Source organism: Osmerus mordax, chromosome 12 (genome assembly GCF_038355195.1).
Source record: "Osmerus mordax isolate fOsmMor3 chromosome 12, fOsmMor3.pri, whole genome shotgun sequence".
Classification (NCBI taxonomy): Eukaryota; Metazoa; Chordata; class Actinopteri; order Osmeriformes; family Osmeridae; genus Osmerus; species Osmerus mordax.
This window is the reverse complement of record NC_090061.1, coordinates 12,529,879-12,552,830: the sequence shown is the minus strand read 5'-3', so window position 1 is coordinate 12,552,830 and position 22,952 is coordinate 12,529,879. Positions and strand designations below refer to the sequence as shown.

At 46.5% G+C, this 22,952-nt stretch overlaps 2 protein-coding genes across 5 annotated transcripts; both read left to right on the top strand.

Moving 5' to 3' along the window:
- The first annotated feature begins 1,196 nt into the window (after positions 1–1,196).
- Positions 1,197–5,522, top strand: stc2a (stanniocalcin 2a). The gene is made up of 4 exons (XM_067248230.1): positions 1,197–1,335; positions 3,811–3,953; positions 4,680–4,891; positions 5,156–5,522. Exons 1-4 carry the CDS (start codon positions 1,197–1,199, stop codon positions 5,520–5,522), a joined length of 861 nt encoding a protein of 286 aa, XP_067104331.1.
- Positions 5,523–12,699: 7,177 nt separating this feature from the next.
- On the top strand, positions 12,700–19,915 carry LOC136954619 (cytoplasmic polyadenylation element-binding protein 4-like). 4 transcript variants are annotated; one of them, XM_067248251.1, is made up of 11 exons: positions 12,703–12,826; positions 13,774–14,899; positions 15,269–15,367; positions 16,615–16,705; positions 17,259–17,309; positions 17,428–17,451; positions 17,960–18,226; positions 18,371–18,489; positions 18,788–18,902; positions 19,030–19,211; positions 19,659–19,915. In XM_067248251.1, the coding sequence occupies exons 2-11, from the start codon at positions 13,835–13,837 to the stop codon at positions 19,884–19,886; spliced, it is 2,241 nt and encodes a 746-aa protein (XP_067104352.1). In that variant the 5' UTR covers positions 12,703–12,826; positions 13,774–13,834; the 3' UTR covers positions 19,887–19,915. The 4 variants fall into 4 exon arrangements, with proteins under 4 accessions (XP_067104353.1, XP_067104352.1, XP_067104349.1 ...); XM_067248248.1 differs by having other exon boundaries at positions 16,612–16,705; XM_067248250.1 differs by lacking the exon at positions 12,703–12,826 and adding an exon at positions 13,213–13,283 and having other exon boundaries at positions 16,612–16,705.
- Positions 19,916–22,952: the final 3,037 nt, after the last annotated feature.

The window sequence follows — 22,952 nt, the reverse complement described above, 5'->3', positions numbered from 1 at the left end:
CTGTCCCAAATGTGCTGGCTTTAAAATGATGCTATCTCTGCCAACTATTACCAGTTATGTGGATGCAGCCCCGTCCTCCTTTCCTCTGTTCTCTTCCTCTCCTCCCTCCAATCCCACCACCCCTTCTATCCTTTCCTGTGATCTCCTGGTCTCCTCTCTTCCCCTCTTTGTCCTATTCTTTCTTCTCCTCCTTTTTCCTATCCCCTCCGTCTCTCTTCCACCTCTCCTCTCTCGAGTCTTGGCACATTTGTACACCTTACCATCAGAAGGCAGCCTTTTTGGGGGGTTTGACAGCATCAACACTTAAGTACAAAATATGTTTATTGGTTTGTTTGAACAACTATATGTATGTCTCTATCTGCATGCCACCGTATGCCAGCTTTGCAAAAAGAACTTTATAGGCTATAAGTTGGAACAGATGACTAACACACACACACACACACACACACACACACACACACAGTCAGCTTACTTGTCGGGGAGAAGACTCACCAGTCTCATCATAATGTATACTTCTGGCTCATTTTCTTTGCTCTCTGACTGTATTTTCTGTATTTGCCATCACTGTAGATTGTGGCTGCGGTTTTAGCTAACAAGACAGTTAAAATCTGCTTGCCCTAGTCGCCTATTGGCAAACATTAGTTGAAATCGCAAGATTCCCAAACTCACTTCGAACATTAAGCAATGCCTGAGAATGATATAACTGACTGTCATGTTGCTCAGGTGTTGACTCCTGTCATGTAATATCATCGTAAAGGCCTGGACTAACTAGGCCTATCATACACTCGAGGTGTTTTCTTTAGTTTGCTTACAACAATTATTTTCCGCCAAAGTAGACTTAAGGTTTTCATACATACACAAATACTTGTAAAAGCCACGAACATTTTTACAACTTAAGTTTTATGGCAAGACGGGACTTTCACTAGACACTCCCCTAAACCTTGGACGTGGATGTCTTCTTCGCTGATTGGTCGCGAAGCCCGACTGACAACACCTGCTTAACTCCTTCATCAAAATTGACACCCGCGCTCCGGGAAATATAGCCAGCATCCCTCCCGTCTCCGCTCTCACTCCCAGCCCAGCCCGCAGACTAGGCAACCACGACACAATAATTAGGCGAAAGGTAAGCGGCGTGTTCACATAAAGAAGTGGATCATTGTTTTTTTCAGAGGTCTGCCTTGCTCCTTGCAGATATAATGTTGGTCAAATTGGCAATAGCGCTGTTGGTTTTGTCAGTTTTTGAGCAAGTAGTGGAGACGGATAATATGGACATTCATGACAACCCGCCAGAAAAACCGGCAAGCCAGAAAGGACGTCTTTCTCTACAGAACACAGGTATGTAGAGCCATAGGTAGGCTGTACAATTGTAAATACATGACATGACTAACGTGCTGTGGAAAGTGGCTCGAGGCTCTGTATGTGCGTGTGTGTGTGTGTGTGTGTGTGTGTGTGTGTGTGTGTGTGTGTGTGTGTGTGTGTGTGTGTGTGTGTGTGTGTGTGTGTGTGTGTGTGTGTGTGTGTGTGTGTGTGTGTGTGTGTGTGTTATCAGCTCACTCTCACACACATTTCTATAACGATGTCATTGCAAACGGACTTGTGTGTGCACGTGCTCCCCCTGGAACTAAATTAATTGAGACATTGATCAATCCATATTCTCAGGCTGTTCAATAACGTTTATGAATGTAAATATTGTGCTTTGTTTTTGCAAGATTGCGTTTTCTAAATAGAAAGATATATATATTGTAAACATTTGCAGATATAAATTAAATGTTTTAGTACGGCACAAGATAAGGATAGGTGCCATTGCATAGACTACCGAGTAGGTCTAGGATAATCACCCATTGTGCGTGTGTGTGTGTTGAAGGTGTTTAAGGTTAAACTTTCTTTTCTGCCATAAGCTTGAGCATTTTACAACACAACCCACATAACATTGTGTTTTGCATTAAATGCAGCTTTGGCATTGCTAATTATAATTCCATTCCATCTCCTCTATCATCTTGGATATGTGTCTATTAAGGCCGAAGCCAATGGGCTATAAGAGTTTGCAGCAAGTTATCAAAATAAGATCTATTTTTGAAGATTTTACCATATAAAGTTAATGTTCCTGCATATCTCTATTTGGTTTGCCTGTCGCGAAATGGGGACAGCGCCGAGTGTTTCACAGTTGTAGTTGCTCAGTCGGTCACACCACTGTGTAATTCAATGCACGTTGCGGCCAGCTCGTACGATCCAAGCACATTCCCGTACAAATGCCAACACAAGCATTGCCGACAGCGGCTCACTTTTCCTGCGCACTGAAGTTCAACTCAGTGCCTACATAGTCCTCTCTCTCTCCCTCGCTCCCTCCTCCCCACACCCCACACCCCCGACAGAGGTCCCTTGTTGACAACCATCATTTCTCAAATAAAATAGCTATTTGCATTGACCCTGAGCGGCATGCATTTAATCAAATGCATAAAAATGGAAGTTCCAGTGGTGGCCCTCCCTGACAAAACTTGGCAATGCAAATCGAATTTGTTTAGGGTAATGTGTGTCACTCGTCTCATTTTAATTGTTTGTGTTTATCAACAGCATGAATCAACAACACAGTTTCCATAGGCGTCATCACAACATTTGTAAAAAATGCTCAACATTGTAATAATAGCTGGCCTGACCTGGCCTAAGATTCAACCCCACCTCTAGGATCTGGAGAACAACTATGAAAATACAACAGTCAGACTGCAATTAGATGTCCCAGGCAAGACTTTCTTAGATTTTTGCTCCGTCATTTCTGGTCTCTATCATTAGTTTTATTCCTGTCATCCTTTGCTGCAGTGGTTTTAGAGGACAGCTGAGGGCACAAGGAGGCCAGCCAGGGGACTGTCCTCAGCCAGGGGACTGTCCTCAGCCAGGGGACTGTCCTCAGCCAGGGGACTGTCCTCAGCCAGGGGACTGTCCTCAGCCCTGGACAGCCTCGCTCCGCCTTCCACACCTCACTTCAGTGAAATGACCACTGGCTCAATCACCTCCACTCTCTTTGCTTCTGAAAGGTCTTACCAGCTTAACAGTGTATAAGGGGGGGGGGGGGGGGGGGGAGGATGTGTGTTGTTCGTTGATGGAGAATAGATATGCAATGGACAAGCCTAACCTTTTTTTATCTTGTGCAACCCTTAACCCCACACACACACATGCTACACCAACATGCCAACAGACACTTGTTGATGGACACTCCTCCACAGACCATGGAGGAACCCTCGAGTGTGTCTCTCCTCCACATGTAGTCAAAGCTGTATCTGCAATGCACCATCCCATCTCCACAGCAGGCAATGCAGGAGAGGGTTTTGACGCAGTCAGAGTGACACCGTAATCTCTGTCTTCCAAGTTTTTTGTCGGCTGTCTCGCTCTAAACCCACTTAATTTCTCTCTCTCTCTCTTCTCTCTCTCTCTCTCTCTCTCTCTCTCTCTCTCTCTCTCTCTCTCTCTCTCTCTCTCTCTCTCTCTCTCTCTGTCTTGTTGTCTCTTTCTCTGGTGATAATGTGCTGCACGTTTAACGCAGAGAGATACTTTTTGGATGATTATCCTGTGGGCCTGTACCGTATGATTGGACCATTCCACTGCGGGTGTCATTGACGCATCCTAGTTACAAGTGACGGAAAGGAGATGCCTAAGCGTGCCCCCTCCCCCCGCCCCCCTGCCCCCCTCAACCTCTTCCGATCTGTGATTCAGCATTTGTTATACATTGAGGCATGAAAATGATCTCTCTCTCTCTCTTTGTCTTGCTCTTCCTGTCTCTCTCTCTCTTTGTCTTGCTCTTCCTGTCTCATTCTCCAGCTGAGATCCAGCACTGTTTAGTGAATGCGGGGGATGTTGGCTGTGGTGTGTTTGAGTGCTTTGAGAACAACTCATGTGAGATCCGAGGACTGCAAGAGATCTGCATGACCTTCCTCCACAATGCTGGCAAATTCGACTCCCAGGTAAGACATACAGTGTGTGTTCAGTCCATGTTAATACATCTATACTGTGTGTGTTCAGTACATGTTAATACATCTATACTGTTAGTGTGCAGTACATGTTAATACATGTACTGTTAGTGTACAGTACATGTTAATACATCTATACTGTGTGTGTGGGTTCTATGAACACCTTCACAGTGTAGCCCAGTCTGTGTCCTTCTCTCATGGCGTTCACATCCCTTTCCCCTGGGGACCAGGGGCAGGGCAAGCCAGCTGGCTCCGTGCCCAGCCTGCTCCTCTTTCATAAGGGTACAGAAGGCTCAGGCCTCTGCCTCTCAGGGCCAGGGCCAAGCCTGACACTCTCAGAATGTCTATCATGCTCAGGTCATAGAGGGACATGGGTGACATGAGAGCAGGCCCGATGAGGGGTTACGTTTAGGAGTTTTTTGTTAAATCACGATCGTGGAATAATGCTGGTTTGTCAACATAGCCCACCACAGTCATGTGAGCCATAACCGCTGGCACATGCCCTCGCTCACACACACTCACATTCCTGGAACGAGCTGTCTCCCTCTCACCTAAACATAGTTGGCATGACGATGACAAGCAGTGTGACAAACTAACTGGGCCTGAGGCATACGGAATTCCAGTGAGCCCTCCGTCCCTCCCCTCCTCCCCTCCGTCCCTCCCTCCCCCGCCCGCCTGCCTCCTAACGGGGTCGGGTCCGTCCTGTGTGTGCGTCTGCAGGGGAAGTCTTTCATCAAGGACGCCCTGAAGTGCATGGCCCACGGCCTGCGCCACAAGTTCAGCTGCATCAGCCGCAAGTGTCTGGCCATCAAGGAGATGGTGTTCCAGCTGCAGAAGGAGTGCTACATCAAACACAACCTCTGCTCCGCCGCCAAGGACAACGTCAACGTCATGGTGGACATGATACACTTCCAGGACCTCTTTCCCAAAGGGTGAGGAGAAGCCCCCCCCCCCGGCCGCTCACTCAAAGACCCACTTGCTTTTTCTCCCCCCCCCCCCCTCCATCTCTGTCACTCTCTCGACCGTGTCTGTCCTTCTGCCTCCGTCTGTGTTCCTCTCAACTTGTCCTCTGTCTTAACTGTCGCTGGGTCCAGGGGAGCAAGAGAGATGGAGGTAGAACGGTCGTCACACAAAGGATGAATGTCATTAATGGCATTGTATGTAATCAACGTATTTGTGTGTGTGTGTGTGTGTAGTCCGTACGTGGAGCTGGTGAACATTCTGCTGAGCTGTGGCGAGGAGGTCAAGGAGGCGTTGACGCGGAGCGTCCGGCTGCAGTGCGAGCAGAACTGGGGGGCGCTGTGCGACAGCCTGAGCCTCTGCACCTCCCTCGCCTCGCCCCCCGGCCCCCCTCCCCCCTCCCTGGACCAGCGGCGCCCCGCCCCCTCGCACCCCCAGCCCGAGAACTCCCGCCCGCCGCGGCAGGGCGAGAAGGACAAGCCCGTCAAGGGGGTCTTCAACGGACACGCCCGCTCCCGCGCTCAGAGCCCCCGACGCCAGGTCCCCGACGTGGGGTTGGTGTCCGAGCAGGAGGACCCCGAGGCGACGGACATCCGGAGGTGAAAGAGCGGGAAAACATGCCCTCCCCCCCCCCCCCCCCCCCCCCCCACAACCTCCTCCCTCGACCACCCCTCCTCACAACCCCCAATCACTATGACCACCAGACACGCTCATGCACACAGAGCAACATACTCTCACACACACACAGACTGAGCAGAAAGAGAAACAGAGCCCACCTTTCCTGTCCTGAAGCCTCACCTCTGTCGCCATTCCAGCAGTCCCAAATGCTAAACTTGCAGGGTAAATGGGTAAATGTGGTGTAGCTTGTGTTGTTACTCCAGATTGTAGGCCAAGTTTTGTGTTGTTTTACTATGTCTATCGTTGAATAATATTCTTATCGTTGTTATTTCAAGTGTTAGATTTATTTTGGCTCTAATATAGCATTTCTCAAATCGTACATATGGTAAGATTTGATTATATTTGTATTATTTATTTCATTCTTTATGCAATGTTAAAATATCAAAATGTACATAGAAATATACCTATCTATATTTATATGAACATGTATAAATATAGTCGCCATATGCAATGCTGATATACTGTCGATTATATGGTGCGCTATCTTCTTGTATTCTTCACAGTATTGAACCCATCACCCGTCTGTATGTAGATATGTAACATACATCATTTGTTTTTTTTTTCAACGTGGGAATGTGTAAGATCATTCTAGATACTTGATGATTAGATACAAACTGTACAGGTTTGAAGTCCAGTCCTGGCACATACATTGACAAATGCTCCGGTACGTTCTCTGTGGGTCTCTGCTTGCCTGTGCTTTTAACCCGTAGAGGCAGAGAAGACACTGTCTGGAGCAACACTAGGTTAGGTTTCGGTTTTAGTCTTCGTCTTCGACTCCCCCATCTTTTCTCAAATGTGAAATGACATGCATCAATGTGCCTAAACTTTGCTTGTTCTTAAGTTTACGGTTTACTGTGCATTTGACAGACTGGAGATAATGGTTGTATCATAGTGGTGAATACGAAAAGAAAATCATAAAACTGTCTCCAATGAAGTGTCCTTCAAATCTGGGGGTGTGGAGAATCTCAGTTGGGGTGGGTGTTTTGGTTCGATATCAACACTTTGTCCATTGTAACATGTTCACATTGTAACAGAGCTTGTTATCGATGTGCTATATCTCCGGGCTCTGTATAAAGCAGCTTTGACGAAGCTCTCCCCACACTGTGTCACGGTCACTGAGGTGAGGAGAGGGCAGAGAGAAGCACCACCCTGGTCTCACTAGCTGCAGCGCAGTGGCCCTTTGAAAAAGAAAACATGTCCAGTTGTTTTAATTACCCTTTAGTCACTGGAACCCTGTAGCCTGACCAGAGAGGGGGGCATGAACACCCCCCTCCCCCCTTCTCCAGAGCTGAGTTGTGTCCATGTGCGGCGGGGCCTCCGCCACTGTTAAACTCAATGTTAGATTTACCAAGGCCACTCGAGAATTCCTCTGGGCTTTGTCCAATAGCCAAGGGAATGCAGAGGACGAGAGAGAGAGAGAGAGAGGGAGAGAGGGAGAGAGGGAGAGAGGGGCAGGGCGAGAGCTCCTCTCCATGGCTCTTGGGGGATTTACTCTTTATCTTGTCTCTCCTCCTTTGCATCTCACTTCATCGTGTCGTCAGTCTCCTTTCTCAGTTGGAAGGAGACTGGGGCTACCCCAAACAGCACATGTCGTTGGCCAGTCGGGTTCTGCTTCAGGAACCATGATTCCAGTGAAGTATGAAATCCTTTGAGCACCATGTTGTGTGAATGTAGAATCATTGACAGCCTGTTAAGCTCCCTGTCCCTAGCTGTGACGTGTGTCTCTTGTTATGCGATATTGAATGGCTTAGAGGACTATAGCACATGGGCAAATCCTATTTGTTTTTTTGGTATGTTCTGTCTGTGTTCCACTCAATTTCCTTTCTCCAGTTGTTCCCACAGCCTCTTTCACCAGAATAAATGTGCAGAATAATTGTCTGGAACGGCTGTTACTCACCTGTCAGAATTTAGGTGTGCAGTACTAAGATTTTCTGTGGATTAATGAAATCAAATTGTCAAACCATGTATCTTGGTATCATAAAAAAGTATTTCTTTTCGTTTTGGACTTCCTGGCTCTTTATCCACCACTGATAACATGTCACTTTAACCAGGTGTCCAAACAATCAGAGGGCTGTGATTGACAGCTTTAGTTTAGTTTCTGGGTAAGACTAAGGATAGGAACGTCTAAATGCTCTATCAGTAAGTTTCACCTCATTGAATGCATCTCTGTGCCAGTTTATGGATGACCTCAAGGCTATTTGCAGTTGCAAAACCAAAGTAGGAAAAAAAGAGAAATGAACAAGGTTATGGTTATAAATCAGGTCACGAAGCAGGTTAGCTTAGAAGGATATCTGGCCTCAGGTATGCCTCATGCCAACAGATGCCTTGATCTCATTTGACACTCAGTGAAATACAGGCTGTGTTTAAAGTTTCAAAGACTTGGAAAGTCGGCTCTTCCACAGGAGTGCTGTGTTTACGTCAGAGAGCGTGTCGGCTCCGTTCTTGGGGCACGCTGGCAGTGTCCGTGTGTCTGCGGTGCCCCTCCCACACTGTATACACAGCGCTCGTAAACATTTAGACAGGGACAAAGATTTGAGAGGAGGAGACTTCAAAACAGCTTTTGTCTGGCCGCCATTTCTGGAGACATTTTGCAGGCCGAGGCTCGCGTGACCCTTCGAACTGTGACCCTGGTTTCACCATGGATATAGTAGAAAAAAGAGAAAGGGAGAGCTGAGTGCTCTGATAGGAGCCTTTATTTATGCAGACTAATGTATTGGGGCCCACATGAAACAGTCACATCAAACACAGCCTTAATGTGCTTCTCTACAATACAACCTTGGCTTTTTGCCGTCTCCCAAAATACGCTAACATGACATGATTGGTTCAAACTTGAACATGTAGAAATGATAACACCTGTGATGCCTCGTATGTCCCCGTTTCAGGGCACCGTCATGTTTGGGACGGAGGGATTTGTAGGTGATCACAATGGATGTGTGTTTCATCGTGACGTTATTGCGGGTGTAAGAACGTTTTCAGCATCTCGTCTTCATTGTAGGTTTTGAAAACCTCAGGAGTGTCTTGGTACTGTTTGTCCTCATAGGGACTAGAATTGTGCTAATAATGTGAAGAAAGCCATTATAAGGCTGAGAAATAAGAAGAAAAACGAGAAGATACACAGGAAAAACCTAAGCTTACCTAATTCTACTGTTTAGAACAGTTAATTAGGTAAATTCTCACCATAATGAAGAAAAAACCCAGTCCGACAGGTCAGGAACTCTCTTCAGGAGGCTGGTGTGGATGTTTTAATGACTGCTGTCCGCAGAAGACTTCATTAACAGAAATACAGAGCCTACACTGCAAGATGCAAACCAAGTCTTAGCCGAAAGCAGCTTGGCCCAGTCCACAGTTTTCCAGGAAATATTTAAAAGAGCAAGCAGAGTTCTGTAAAAATGTGTTGTGGATAGATGAGACCAAGATTAACTTGTATCATAGAGATAGCAAGAGCAAAGTATGGAGGTGAAAAGAACGCTTTAAAATGTGAGAATGTGCACTTTAACCGCTTGTGAATTGTTTGATTACTAATCTAAAACTGTGGAGTACAGAGGGGAAAAAAAGAAAAAAGGATGGGCTCTGTGTTAGTTTCCAGAAGGGACTTGGTTTAACATTTAATGACCACCGGGTGGCGACATAACTCCACCAATAAGTCAAAATGCACTCCAGGAAACCGCATTGGCTATTAACAAAAACGTAAGAGTCAGTTCTAAACTTTGAAACAGACTTGAAATTCAACTCGCGGGTCTTGTTTTGAATCAAACGGACCAATGAAGCCATTTTGAATCTAATCCGAAGAACGAATGAAAAAGGAACACAGAAAAGATTGTAGCCTGCTTGTGTCATAGAGTACTCACCACTTAGCAGTGTTTTTAGAGTGGAGGCGAGGGAAGAGATAGGGAGTGTTTGATTCGGCAGCACAGGGAGATGACAGGGGCTGCGTGAGCAACATGCTGACACTCATGCCACTGTTGCCCCTTGCTCCTCCCCCCTGTCTCCTTCTGGAACTGCAAGATAAGATAGATCAGAGGGCTGGGACTGGTATGAACCACTGACAGTGTGGCCCTGTAACTCACTGCACACACACACACACACACATGAACACACACAGGCATACACCCACACACAGCATACATGCAATCTGATGCATGCACAGAGACACTCAAGAGCCATCTGATCATGTGACACACACACAGAGCAGCTGAACTGCTTTGCCTTAGGTTACTTACTAACTAACACAACATGAATGACACACTGTAACTCTAAACATCGTCGAGCCCAACGCTGACATTAAACTAATGATCAGGTGACTAGCTGCCCCGGATCGTATATTAAAACATATTTCAAAGAGAGAAACAACATGAGCGCTGAACCACAACCAGACGGACAGGCCGGCCGGCCGCAGACAGGCAGAAACGCCAGGCGGTTGGTATGGTAACAGGGACTGACGGACAGACAGGCAGGCTTGGTGCAGAGCTGAACAGTAGCTGGACCCTCTGGGCCTGGTAAGGTTGGAAACTGGAGATGGCCGCTTGCAGGAGCCCTGTTAACTAAGATATGAATGATTGAGGGACTGGGCTCCATGGATGAATCATTAAAGACGTGGATGAGGGAGCCGTAGCTGGATCTTATCTGCTTCTGTGACAGTACGTACAGAAGCTTTCGGGTCTTGGCCTACAGTGTTTGTCTATATGTTTGCGCTAGACCCCATAGTAAGTCCTAAAAACAATACTGATGATTTTCCTTCAGTGAAGTTCAACATAAGTGGACCATACTCAAGCTGTTCTATAAATGGAACTTCTGTCGCTGGGTTTTGTTTCCATGGGGAGGACTGAAATTGACACACTCAGGGAGAAAACTGCTGACACGGCTTGTTGTGCTCAGGTTACTCTCCCCCTTTGATGGACTGCCACTGAGCAGTTTTTCTGTAGGCAGCACTCTCTTTTCTCCCTATCCTCTCACACACTCTCTAATTCTCTATCTCTCTCTCTCCTTCTCTCTCTCTCTCTCCATGGCTGTGGGGTTAGAGGCTGTCTTGGTCATGTGTTAAGGTAACTGCTGGCAGGGTGACAACAGCTGGCTAGCTTCCCTCCCCTCTCTCTCCCTCTCTCCCTCTCTCGTTCTCTCTCTCTCATTCCCTCTTCCTCTCTCTCCCTTCCTCCCTCCCTTTTTCTTTCTCTCTCTCTCATTCCCTCTCTCTCTCTCCCTCTCTCTCTCTTTCACACTGGCCAGGACACAGACTCACATGTCCAGAGAGTGCCAGAGAGCATGTCTCCGAGTGATGCCAGCAACAGCTTTACAACCCCCTTACTCTCTCGCAGGAGAGCAGAGAACCTATGACAGGGGGAGGAAGAAAGGAGAGCGGAGAGAGAGAGAGAGAGAGAGAGAGAGAGAGAGAGAGAGAGTGGGAGAGAGACAGAGCCTTAGCATAAAGAACACCCTGTTCAGTTCATCTGCAGTCAAACCTAATGAGGTTTCTGTCTTATAAACGTTTTCAAACATTTATTTAAAACAAAATTGTGAATCTGCGTTCATGGTGTGCTGTGCGGTCAGACACGGTGTCCTACGTCTGTGATGCTCACCAGCACGACCAGACAGTGACCTCGGTGCCAGCTCAGTAGCCCTGCATGAACAAAAGACAAACTCATGACCTAGGCTGTCCATTGTTTGCTAACACCCACTGCCCTAGCAGGAACTGCATCCCAGGAAGGGGGGTAGACGTCAGGCTGTGTGTGTATGTGTGCGTGTGTGCGTGTGTGTGTGTGGTTGGGGGGGGGGGCAGGCCCAGTGAGGCAGGGTGTGGCTGTACACACAGTAGAAGCGATGACATGCAGGCACAGATCATCTGAAGAGAGGTGCTGAATGACAAGCTGTTGGTGGGTGAGGGGAATCTATTTGATCAAACTGCAGAAGGGTGACAGTTTCATTTCACAGCATATGGTTCAGATGCCACAGGGTGTATGCAATGTATGCACTGTCAGTTTGCGAAATAAAATGGGTTGGTGACTGTATTTCCACCACTGTACAATCATGCTCAGTACTAAAGCTTTGGTTAGGAAGGGGCTCAGTACTAAAGCTTTGGTTAGGAAGGGCTTTATGGACATCTCTGCAGATAGAAGGGATAAATACATTGGACACAGAAAGTGTGTGTGTTGGAGGGGAGAGAGAGAGATACGGAGAGAGAGAGAGAGAGAGAGAGAGAGAGAGAGAGAGAGAGAAAGAGAGAGAGAGAGAGAGAGAGAGAGAGAGACGTTCAGATATGATAAGGCGAGATTAATCAAGCTTTCAAGCTCGATTACGAGCTGAAAATAGCGGCAGCTTATTTTAATGAGATTGCTATGCAGTTGCTATGCTGTGTGCTCAGCTTCGAGCTGTATGCCATAACAATCTGACTTTCTCCAAGTCCCCTCCACCACCCCTCAACTCCCCCCTCACCACCCCCGCCTTCCCTGTTTCTGTGTCCTCCCTCTACAGCTTTAACAGCCTTGGCGCTTGCAGTAGTTGTCTCAATTTCTCACTCTCTCTCTCTCTCTCTCTCTCTCTCTATTTCTCTCTCTCTCTCTCTCGCTCTCTCTCTCTCACTCTCTTTCTCTCTCTCCTTCTCCGGCTCTCGATTGTTTCTCTGTGTTCTTTCTTTCTCTTCATTTTCAGAACAAGGTCAACTCTGCAGCAAAAAAACATGTCACCAACACCTGTTCACTGTTTACCATCACTGTGACTCAGTACAAGGTACATGACCAAGGCGGCTTTTGATTTGCCACATCATAGTTATTAGAAAATCAATGTGTTGTAGGGTGAGGAGAGCAGGAAAATATATGTAATTTCATAATTCGAGATGTTTTCAAGAAAACTGCTTTGGGAGATAACTGTCTTAATATGTCAATATTTCAAGACTCCTCCCATGAATTTCTAAACATCCTTATTTGGGAGGAGAACGTCTGGAACGCATGTGTCATTCATTGAAAAGGAGTGAGATAGGTGTGGTCTGCTCAGAAGTATCCAATTAAATGCGAGTCATCTGTAAAAGTGGGCGGGACTGGAAAGGGAAACCCTTGCACTTTGTGGATGGTGGTTGATGGACGGGGCGGGGCTATGAGACGGAAGTGTTTCCCGACTGGCCCAGCTGTCATCGAAGAGAAGAGACCATTTACACCGGCTCCCTGGGAAATGCAGAAAAAGGAAAAAAGCTGAAATATGGCTACATCAAGAAACGATAAGGTCATGTCACCAAACTAGAGGTATATGAACGAAACATTCTCAATTACTTATATTTTATGTTAAACCTTTAGTAGCACTAAGGTTACGTTCGTACTTTGAAATCTAAAAAACGATGATGACAACGAGTGGAAGGCTGTATGACATTGAACATACAGGACACGAAACCGACGAGGTCGTTTAAAGAGCCATACACCATTTGCGGCTACTGCTATCCGTGCAAATTCTGCTGGTATACCGCTCTTGATTTTCGGGTACATTGTTTCATTTCTGATTCACTGTTGCCAATCTGCGTCAAATTGTCTGTCGATGGTTTGCAAATCTGCTACTATGTATGTGCTGTAAGCTAGTATGCTAGCCAAGCAGCTTGTATAAGGGGAACTACCCTACATTCAGAACAGACAAGAGACGTCATCAGAATTTTCCTCTATTTAAATGGTAGCGTCGGAGGAGGTCATTGCAGAAAAAGGAAGATATTCGGTATGTGCTTGTGCTTTACCCAACTATAGCATTCGAGCATACACTTATAGGCCTATTGAGATGCAGTGACCGACGCTGAAATGGATCATTGCAATCATATGATTTACGGGGCACATGTAGGGTAGCGGAGCAGCTGTTAGCTTGCTGTTAGCCACATAACGACCTTTGGAGACGTCAGCTACACTGTAGCCTGAGCTATTTGCTGCTTTCGCAGTTAGCCTACGCAGGTTAGGTTGGGTGTTTTCCGTGGTGGCTGCTGCTATGCTAGTGTAATATCTCATCTAGGCCTGCCGTGGCTCAGCGAGTCAATGATTTAATCTCATTGATTACATCACAAGACCAAGCATCCAGGGTGCAGCCACAGCAAAGTCATTGCAGTTGGCCTGGCTTGTGTTTTTGAGGCCAGATCAAATTGTGGTGTAACAGCCTTTTGCATTAATGCCCTCTTCTTCTGTGCTGTCTGTCTCTCTCGCTCTCTTCCCCCCCACAGGAAAAAGAAGACACAACCTAGAAAGACAAAAAGCCAAGCAAGGATTTACTGGGTTTTATAAATGGGGGACTACGGGTTCGGAGTCCTGGTCAAGAACAGCAGTGGTAATAAATCTGCTTTCCCAGTAAGGATCCCCCCCCACCTCCAGCCCCAGCCCCACCACCACCCCTCCAACCCCCCCAGCCCACCAGCCTTCGTCAACAACGGCTCCACTAATGGGGGCAGCGCCTGGCTGTTCCCGGCCGTAGCCCAGCACACTAACATGCAAGATGAGATTCTTGAGTCAGACAAGTCCAAAGCCCTGGACCTCCAGGACATGCAAGACAAGTCACAGGCTCAGCCTCAGGCCCTCTCCCCGGGCCAGCAAGAGACCGGAGGAGGCCTAGGGGAGCTGGATGGAGCTCTGCCCGAAGAAGGCTCTCTGGAGAAGGGCTCCCTGGAGAGCAGTGGTGGGAAGGAGAAGCTAAGGATGGAGTCACCCGTGCTGGGGGGCTTCGACTACCAGGACACCCTGGGCATAGGAACCAGCTGTGCCCAGTCCACCTCCTCGTCCTCCTCACTGACCAGCTTCAACAACTGGTCCCCCGCCGTCCCGTCCAACCCATCCCCCGTGGTGGGCGAGGATGTGGGAGGGTTCTTCAGCGCGGCCGGCTCCAACGCCAACGGACCTCCACTGCTGTTCCAGAACTTCTCCCACCACGCTGGGCCCGGGTTTGGTGGCGGAGGCAGCTTCTCGCCCCAGATCGGGCCGGTCTCCCAGCACCACCCTCCTCCCCCCCCGCCCCACCCCCACCACTATCACCCCCACAGCCAGGGGGTGCCCCAGCAACACCGCCGCTCCCCGGCCAGCCCCCACCCCGCCCAGCCCTCCTTCCCCCCTCACCCCCACCGCTCTGGAGCGTTCACCCAGCTGCCCCACCTCACCCCTGCCCAGAGCAAGCCCCCTTCCCCCTGGGGGAGCTACCAGAGCCCCTCCACCCCCACCTCTACCTCCTGGAGCCCTGGCGGGGGCTATGGAGGCTGGGGAGGCTCCCAGGGGGTTCGGGAGTACCGCAGGGGGCTCAATGGAGGTGTGACAGCCCTAAACTCCATCTCTCCTTTGAAGAAATCCTTCCCCAACAACCAGGTACGAGCGTCATAATTCCTACCCAATTGGAACATGGACAGCAGACCCCCTAAGCCCAAATAGCACAGCTATTGTGCAATAAACTTAAGTTGCAGCATGTCTTTTGTGTGCTTCAACTAGTTATCTTGTTATTCCAGGATCTTCCTTTTCGTAAATTGATTGTTCTCCACACTGAGGAGCGAGGACTTATCAGTTAGCCCAGTTAGCCACAGATTTCATTTTCTGGCACATTACCTTAGCAAGACATAGCATAGATTACATATTGTATTTGACTATAGCATTGCAGACTCTCCTGTCTGAGTAAATGCGATTCGGACACTATTGCATTAGCGTAGTGCCCACGACTCTTACAAGATGTCTTTTACCCAGGTGCCCTCCCAGAAATACCCACGTAACAGCTCTGGCTTCAACCACAAGGGCTGGATGGAAGATGGCATGGGCCGCAGTGACGGCGTCTTCCCTTTCCAGGTGAGGCCTGGATATGTTCACTGATGCAGTACATTAAACCTGGGGGCTTAGGAGAAGGCGGAAGCTTGCAGTGCAAACAAAATGGAGGACATGTGGGGTAGTTCCCCTATCTTATAACCTAATAAGCTTTGCGCAAACTAGTGCTGAGTCATGCTAGTCTTGTCATGCAGTCGGTTTAAAATAACTGTTTGGTGAAATTATCACTGCTTTGCAAATTCAAATGCCATACTAAAGTATATTATTCTCTGTCTCCCGAGATGGTACATGCTAATGTACAACAATGCTCAATGTCAACAGGAAACGGGCAATTGTGTAGAGCACCTGATAGGATTGGTGAATATTGTGTGTGTACGTGCATAGAGTATGCGTGTGTCCAGGTAATGCCTTTCTTTGAGATCATTTGACCTAGTAAGAACATGGTCTAATCTGATTATGGCACGGCCTTTCTGCCGTCCTTGTTTGGGTGGAGCTGCGTGCCTGGGAGGTTGCAGTGTTGTGTCATAACCTCCCCAGGCTCTCTTGCCTTGGTCAGATGCCCAACAAGACATATTTTCTTCCTCTTCTCACCTCCTCTCTCATAAGTTCAGTGAAAGATGATTTGGATTTAGGCGGACATTTTGTTTTCACAAGCTCCACTGAAGGACTAGCCAATGAAAAATTCATTCAGTGAGGACGAGTGTATGCTAAATGAAGGCTTGAGGGATGGACACGTTTTTTATGCTTTTAAACAGTAAGCCTGGCCCAGTTCCCGGCCCTATATACGTTTATCCCTGCGATTGCGTGCAGATCTGAGAGGCTTTGTTGGGTGGAAGCAATGCAGTTGCTGCATCTTATCCTCGTGTGTCTGTTTGGGATGGCAGCCATCTTGTCCACACCTGATCAGAAGATCTTGAGTTTCAGCAGAGCGCTCGAGGGCAGTTCTGGTTGCTTTACACTTGTCTGTCTGCTCGTATGAAATTTAAAAGCCAAAGCAATTACATGACTCATGTGGATATATTTGCTCCAGATGTATAACAATAAATTAAGAGGGTTTAGTTTTTGGTCAAATAACAGCGATGAGCCCCTGTGAAGGTTTGCCATATGGTGGTGGAGGAACACCAACACATGATCTTGAGCCGTTTGATTGTTGCGTTGCCGTCACGGCGACCTGTCAAGAGGATCGCCCAGCACCTGTGGCTGTTTTGTATCAGGCGGTGTCCTCGGTTGGAACACCAAAGGCTAATTGTCTTTCTGCCTTTTCTCAGCAGGAGAGAACCCGATCTTTTGATGGTTTCAGCATGCATTCTCTGGAGAACTCTCTGATTGATATTATGAGGGCTGAGCAGGATTCTTTGAAAGGTTGGTTTCTCACTCGCGTCTACACGAATGTAAGAATTTCTTGTTGTTGCCTGGATTATTAAGGTAGGTAGCAGCTTGATTTTGATTGGCTTAATACGGCAGGTTATGAGTGTTTCAGTCAGGAAGCCTTCTATAACATATGCACACACACACACACCTGCTATATTCCTGCTGTGCTGGCACTTTGATCTTTCTCCTCCACTCATTGTCATGAATAAAACATTTTGGTTAAGTTTTGTCACATCCTGTCTTTTGAAGTACGCTCTTTAATCTGTAAAAATCTGTTTGGACCAGTTTATTCACACTATCGAAATTCTCATCTCTGTACATTTGTATCATTCATTTCCAAATGATTAAGAACTCTCTTGATGCTTATGGATAACACTTGTTTGTTTTTAAACTTATTTCCGTATTCACATTATTTGATCACGTGTAATTAACTGGCACTGGTTCAGAGTAATTGTGGGACTTGTAGTTGGAACAGACATTGAGCTTCATGGGAGGATCCTGGCTCCTGTGTGAAACTGAATTCCTGTCTCCACCCCCCATACAGGTCGCTATGGTTTCTCACACCAGGGCGGAGACGGGTCCCTACCTATGAATGGTATGTTGTCCTTAACAAGTGACAAGATTATGTTTTTAGATGTGAGTGGGGGGGTGTATCGTGACAAAGCCCTGTACTGAAGTGTGATGCATAGTGTTCTGTCTTGTTTTACATGCAGCTAGGAGCTATGGCAGACGACGAGGTAAATCTATTGTCAATATGTTTTTATCTTGTTTTCACTTTGCCTAACTACATTTGCAAATTTGCAAAGCCAAGACGCTTTCATTCTGACTTTACGGTTTGGCCTCAGTTCTCTTCCCAAAATGCTGACTGCTTCGGGCTGCTGCTTCCTCTGTTCACCACTAAGAGGTGCTCTTTGTGTGGGGCCTGTTTGCTGCTGGGCCAAGTGTGTTTTGCGCCAGGGTCGCTTGCCATGAAGAGTGACATTCAAATAACAATTATCTTGTGATTGATGTCATACTAAATCACAGTTGATGCAGTCATCATCCACATGAAATCCCTGTCGCCTCTCGTTTATCCATGTAGCGTTATTGCTTCTGTCCACATTATGGAGACTGCCCAACCACCTTTTTAGTGATGGGTAGATTCAGAATGGAAACGAGCACCTGGGCTACAGGGTTAGATGATTCTAATAAAGGGTTCGGGAGACTCGAGATCATCTGATTGGTTGTCCATCTGCGTTTCGACAGGCCACTCCTCCCTCTTCCCCATGGAGGATGAACGCTCCTTCGGAGAGGAGGACTCAGGTGACCAGGGTCTGCCCGGCCTTGGCTCCGCCCACTGTTTCCCCCACTTGAATGGGGAGCGCGTGGAACGCTACTCACGCAAGGTGTTCGTGGGCGGGCTGCCCCCGGACATCGACGAGGACGAGATCACGGCCAGTTTCCGTCGGTTCGGACACCTGTTTGTCGACTGGCCCCACAAGGCGGAGAGCAAGTCCTATTTCCCACCTAAAGGTGAGTCTTTTATTCTACGACGACACCATTTGATCCCAGTTAACATGATAGAACGCCACAGCTGAGTGGAGACTTGTGACCCAGTGGATGGGCGTGTGTGTACAGTAAGAGGATGGGATGTGAGCGCCCCTCTCTCCTGGCCAGGTTATGCGTTCTTACTGTTCCAAGACGAGAGCTCAGTCCAGGCTCTGATAGATGCCTGTATTGAGGAGGATGGCAAGCTTTACCTCTGTGTGTCCAGCCCCACCATCAAGGACAAACCTGTGAGTTCTGTGTGTGTGTCCTGCATGTGTTTTGTAAGTTCACGTTATAGTCATGTAGCGGATGCTAAATCAACTGATTATAATCGAGCTCCAGGGAGTTTATAAACCTGTGTGAGGGGCGATCTTAATCTTCAGGGTCAGAAGTTAAGACGTTAGACGTTAAGAAGTTAAATGGGTAGTTTGGGGGTGGTGGAGTGGGGGGGGGGGGGGGGGAGTAAACGAGAGCGAGGTGAGAGGGATGTAAGTTCAGAGAGATGTAAGGTCTCAACACGTTTCCTACACTGTGGCCGTCCTCCAGGTCCAGATCCGGCCCTGGAACCTGAACGACAGCGACTTTGTGATGGACGGCTCTCAGCCCCTGGACCCCAGGAAGACCATCTTTGTAGGGGGCGTGCCACGCCCTCTACGTGCAGGTACTGGATTGCGTCTTGAGGGACATGGGGGCAAGGGAATGAAAGCTGGAAAATATTGAGGGACTTAAAAGAGGGATCTAGTACTGTTTGTGGAACCAGGTCAGACATGTGTAACTGTCTGTTCCAGTGGAGCTGGCGATGATCATGGACCGTCTGTACGGGGGCGTGTGCTACGCCGGGATCGACACCGACCCGGAACTCAAATATCCAAAAGGGGCGGGGAGAGTGGCGTTCTCCAATCAGCAGAGCTACATCGCGGCCATCAGCGCCCGATTCGTTCAGCTGCAGCACGGGGAGATTGACAAACGGGTGAGTCCGGTTGTTGTCTTCGCCTGCTCTCACCCAGCTACGGGGGAAATCAGCTGGATACCAAATAAATTCACAAAAACAAAAACGCCCACTGGCTTGTTCTTCCGAGTGAGATTCCAACCCTGGTCCTGGACAGCTTCCGTTCCTAGAGAGCTACCATCCAGAAGTATTATTTTTATTTTTTCGACAACCCAAATCTAGCACACCTGATTCTAATAATTGGCTGTTTAATATGATCAGTTGGGTTATTTCTAACTGGAGTCAAATCCCACAGGAGGGATAGCTCTCCAGGGTACAGACTCTCCACCTATCCAGATTACGTTGTTACATCTGATGTCATCTTGTTTGAGAACGTGTCTAGAGTTGGCTGTTTAACCCCAGCCCTCCCTATCTCTCTTGACTCTCACCCCCTCCCTTTCTCTCCCTCCCTCCCGCCACCTTGTCCAGGTGGAAGTGAAGCCATACGTTCTGGATGACCAGCTGTGTGACGAGTGCCAGGGGACGCGCTGCGGGGGCAAGTTTGCCCCGTTCTTCTGCGCCAATGTCACCTGTCTGCAGTACTACTGTGAGTACTGCTGGGCCGCCATCCACTCCCGCGCCGGGCGTGAGTTCCACAAGCCCCTGGTGAAGGAGGGAGGGGACAGGCCCCGGCACATCTCCTTCCGCTGGAACTGAGGATGACGAGGAGAAGGAAGGGGGGGATAGGGGAGGTGGGAGGGAGAGGGAGAGGGGGGTGGGATGCTAGGGTGGGAGGGAAGTGGACAGAATGAGGTAGGGTTAGGGGTCGGGTGGGTCTAGAAAATAAATGCACTTTTCTTTTTGCTCGTTACTTTTAGTTGGAGAAAAATAACTTAAAATCTTAATTTAATTTTTATTTTCATGTTTTAAATTGGGCCTTCTAAGATAAGTAAATGCTAAGAAAAAAAAGTGAATCCCATTTATGTTTTGAATTTAAGTTAAGGTGTGCATGAGTACTTGGATGCATTAGATTTGGAAAATAGATGTTTTCTGACTTGACTGTACTTTCTTTTCTCGCATTAGCTGGTGAAGCTGCTTACATTTGTTGTCAAGAGTAACATAATGAAATTTGAGTGAGATTCGTGTCGCACCTGAAATGGTATGTGGCTATAAAAGTTGTGTTTAAGAAGGGTGCACTTATTTTGTTACTTTTCGCATGCAGGATTCGAGAACAACTATATTGTTAACCAAAGGTTGAGTGCAACTGGTTGGGTTTAACAGGTAGAAACACTATGGCAGTGGATGATTTCCTTCTTCAAGCCGTTCAGAATACAGCATCAGGCTACTTCACAACACACAAATCTCCTCCCCTCAGTCAGGCATGCCGTTTTTTAGATTGCTGGCATGCGTTTTTAGGCCTTGGTTGAAAATGTAACACTTTGTAACCAGAATGGGGTAAAACCAAAGATGGGCCTAAAAAAGAATAAAATGATCAGAAGGAAATCTTGATCTGAGGGATGTCTGGGGGTCATCCATGTCTCCACTGGCAAGCAGAATAGGAAGGGTAGAGTGGCTTCAGTTAAAGAGATGTGGAGAAGCCGAAGAAGGGGGGAAAAAAAGAAATGTAGACCAAGGTTTCCGCTGAGTAAGACATAGCCCTCTGGGCTCAGGTATTGGCAGTAGTATTTGCTCACTTTATATTGTCAGGGATATTAGCACTGGAAGCTAACATGCTAATGTAGTACAACCTAAGGGGAATGCACGGTCCAGTCTCCCAGAGCTGTCTTCATGGTGCTCCACTGTACTCTCCACCATGACTGGAGCTTCTATCATAGAGGTTGTGGTGGGATGTGGTAGCAGCAGGAGACTCTGAAGAATTTGCTGTCACAGAGATAAAGATATTATTTTATACATGGCCTGCTGATTTTTGTACAGTGTTTTATAGCTGATTATTTTGTCATGAACATATATACATTTATTATGCACTACTTTTCTAAATATTTTTTTCAATAGTCATTTTAGGCACATTTTTCACAAGATGGGAGACTCCTTTTGCAATACCTCATTTTTTTCACTTGGTGAAAAATAATTTTGTACCTTTGTTACTAAGAGATCTGCATTTATGGTAAACTTAATTTAAAAGAAAAAAATGAATGATATTAATATAATTTTCAATTTAGCTTTTTATATATTTAAGTGCTGGTAAATCTTATTGTTGGTGCATTGGTGTGATTCTGTAGATAAAAAAAAAAGAAAAAAGGTTAACATTAACCGATCATATACAGACTTTCTTCTGTCCTATTAGACAAGTACAGGATCTTAAGGCATGACGAGACCTTTCTAAACTCATTTTGATAGTCTTGAACATATATTCAGATATTCAGCTTCTAGATAGTAGTCGGTAACGATAACATAGGGTAAACGTTTTGGCTTTGGTCAATGTTCATCCTCTCCCTTGTATTGCCCGAATGAATGACAGGTGTTGAAATATTTAGATTCTCCCTGGAGCCACTATAGGCTCCACATGTTCTTGTCACGCATGATGTAATTCAAAACACCGTGGCCTAGTGTTAACGCAGGACCTAATGTAATGTAACGCACTAGATCTCTTATTTCTCACCCTCTTTAAGTTGTTTCTTTTCCTTCTCTCTTTTGGCTCGCCTATCTCTACATGACACTGTCTGCCTTCCTCACACAGACATACTGTACATGCAGGCCACACGATTGAGAACACTTGGTTGAGTTTTGTCATGTAGAGGACACTCTATAGGACCCTTGTTGAGGATACTTGACCACTTGCCCCCCCCTTGTGATGTGGCATGCTTTGGGACATAGACTTGAATGTGATTAATGTTGCAAGTTAACTTCGAGCCATTATGTGCAATACTTATTCTTTCCTGAAACAGTCTCTGCAATGTAGATCATGTAAACAATAGAAACCATGCAAACCATAATTTCTGTTCACAGTTTCCTATAGTACATACTGGTGTCTGCGAAGAAAAATACTTTCTACTAATGTATACCTAAATTTATTTTTAAACATTAGTTTTGTGCTTATTCACTTATTTTGCTACTACCATGCTACTGTGATTGAAAACATTGTAAATACTAGGTCTATAATGTATTTAGCATTTGCTATATTTTCAATTGAAATGTATAACTATCATTTGATCAGATTTTTGTTCTATTTTTTGGGTGATGTGTTAAACTTGTTGATGTGTCTAGTTTTTCTAATTGCTGTATTGTGCTTCACCTTTTCAGATGAAAATAATATTGAAATGTCTGTTTAGTATTACTTGATTGCAAAATTTCAATAGTTTTTAATTGTATGCTGGGAAGGTTGTATTTATTGATATAACTTTTTTTTACTTGAGATATCATCTTGATTTTTATTATGTCATTTCACATTTATAAGTTTCCATTTTTATATTTTCCTCCTGATTAAGTTATGCTATGTAATACAGACAGTCAGTTTTTATAGTTGGTTTGTAGTACTGAAGTAAAACAAAGATCTAATGTCATATAATCATTTGCAGCCAACTATTTATAACTGTATGCATACATTTGAAGTATTTGTAATGTGAGATGTTGAAAGAATAAAACGACTGTGAGGAAGACACAAGTGTAGGTTATTTGTACAGGGTACAACCAAAGGCTTCTCATTTTTACTTACCCTTTTTCCTCCTTTTTGTTGCACTCTTTCTGTTGCACTCATGCACTAACACATTGACAATCAGTGTTAGTCCCTCACTCGGATGTGGAGGAGGAGAAGTAATGTGTTCT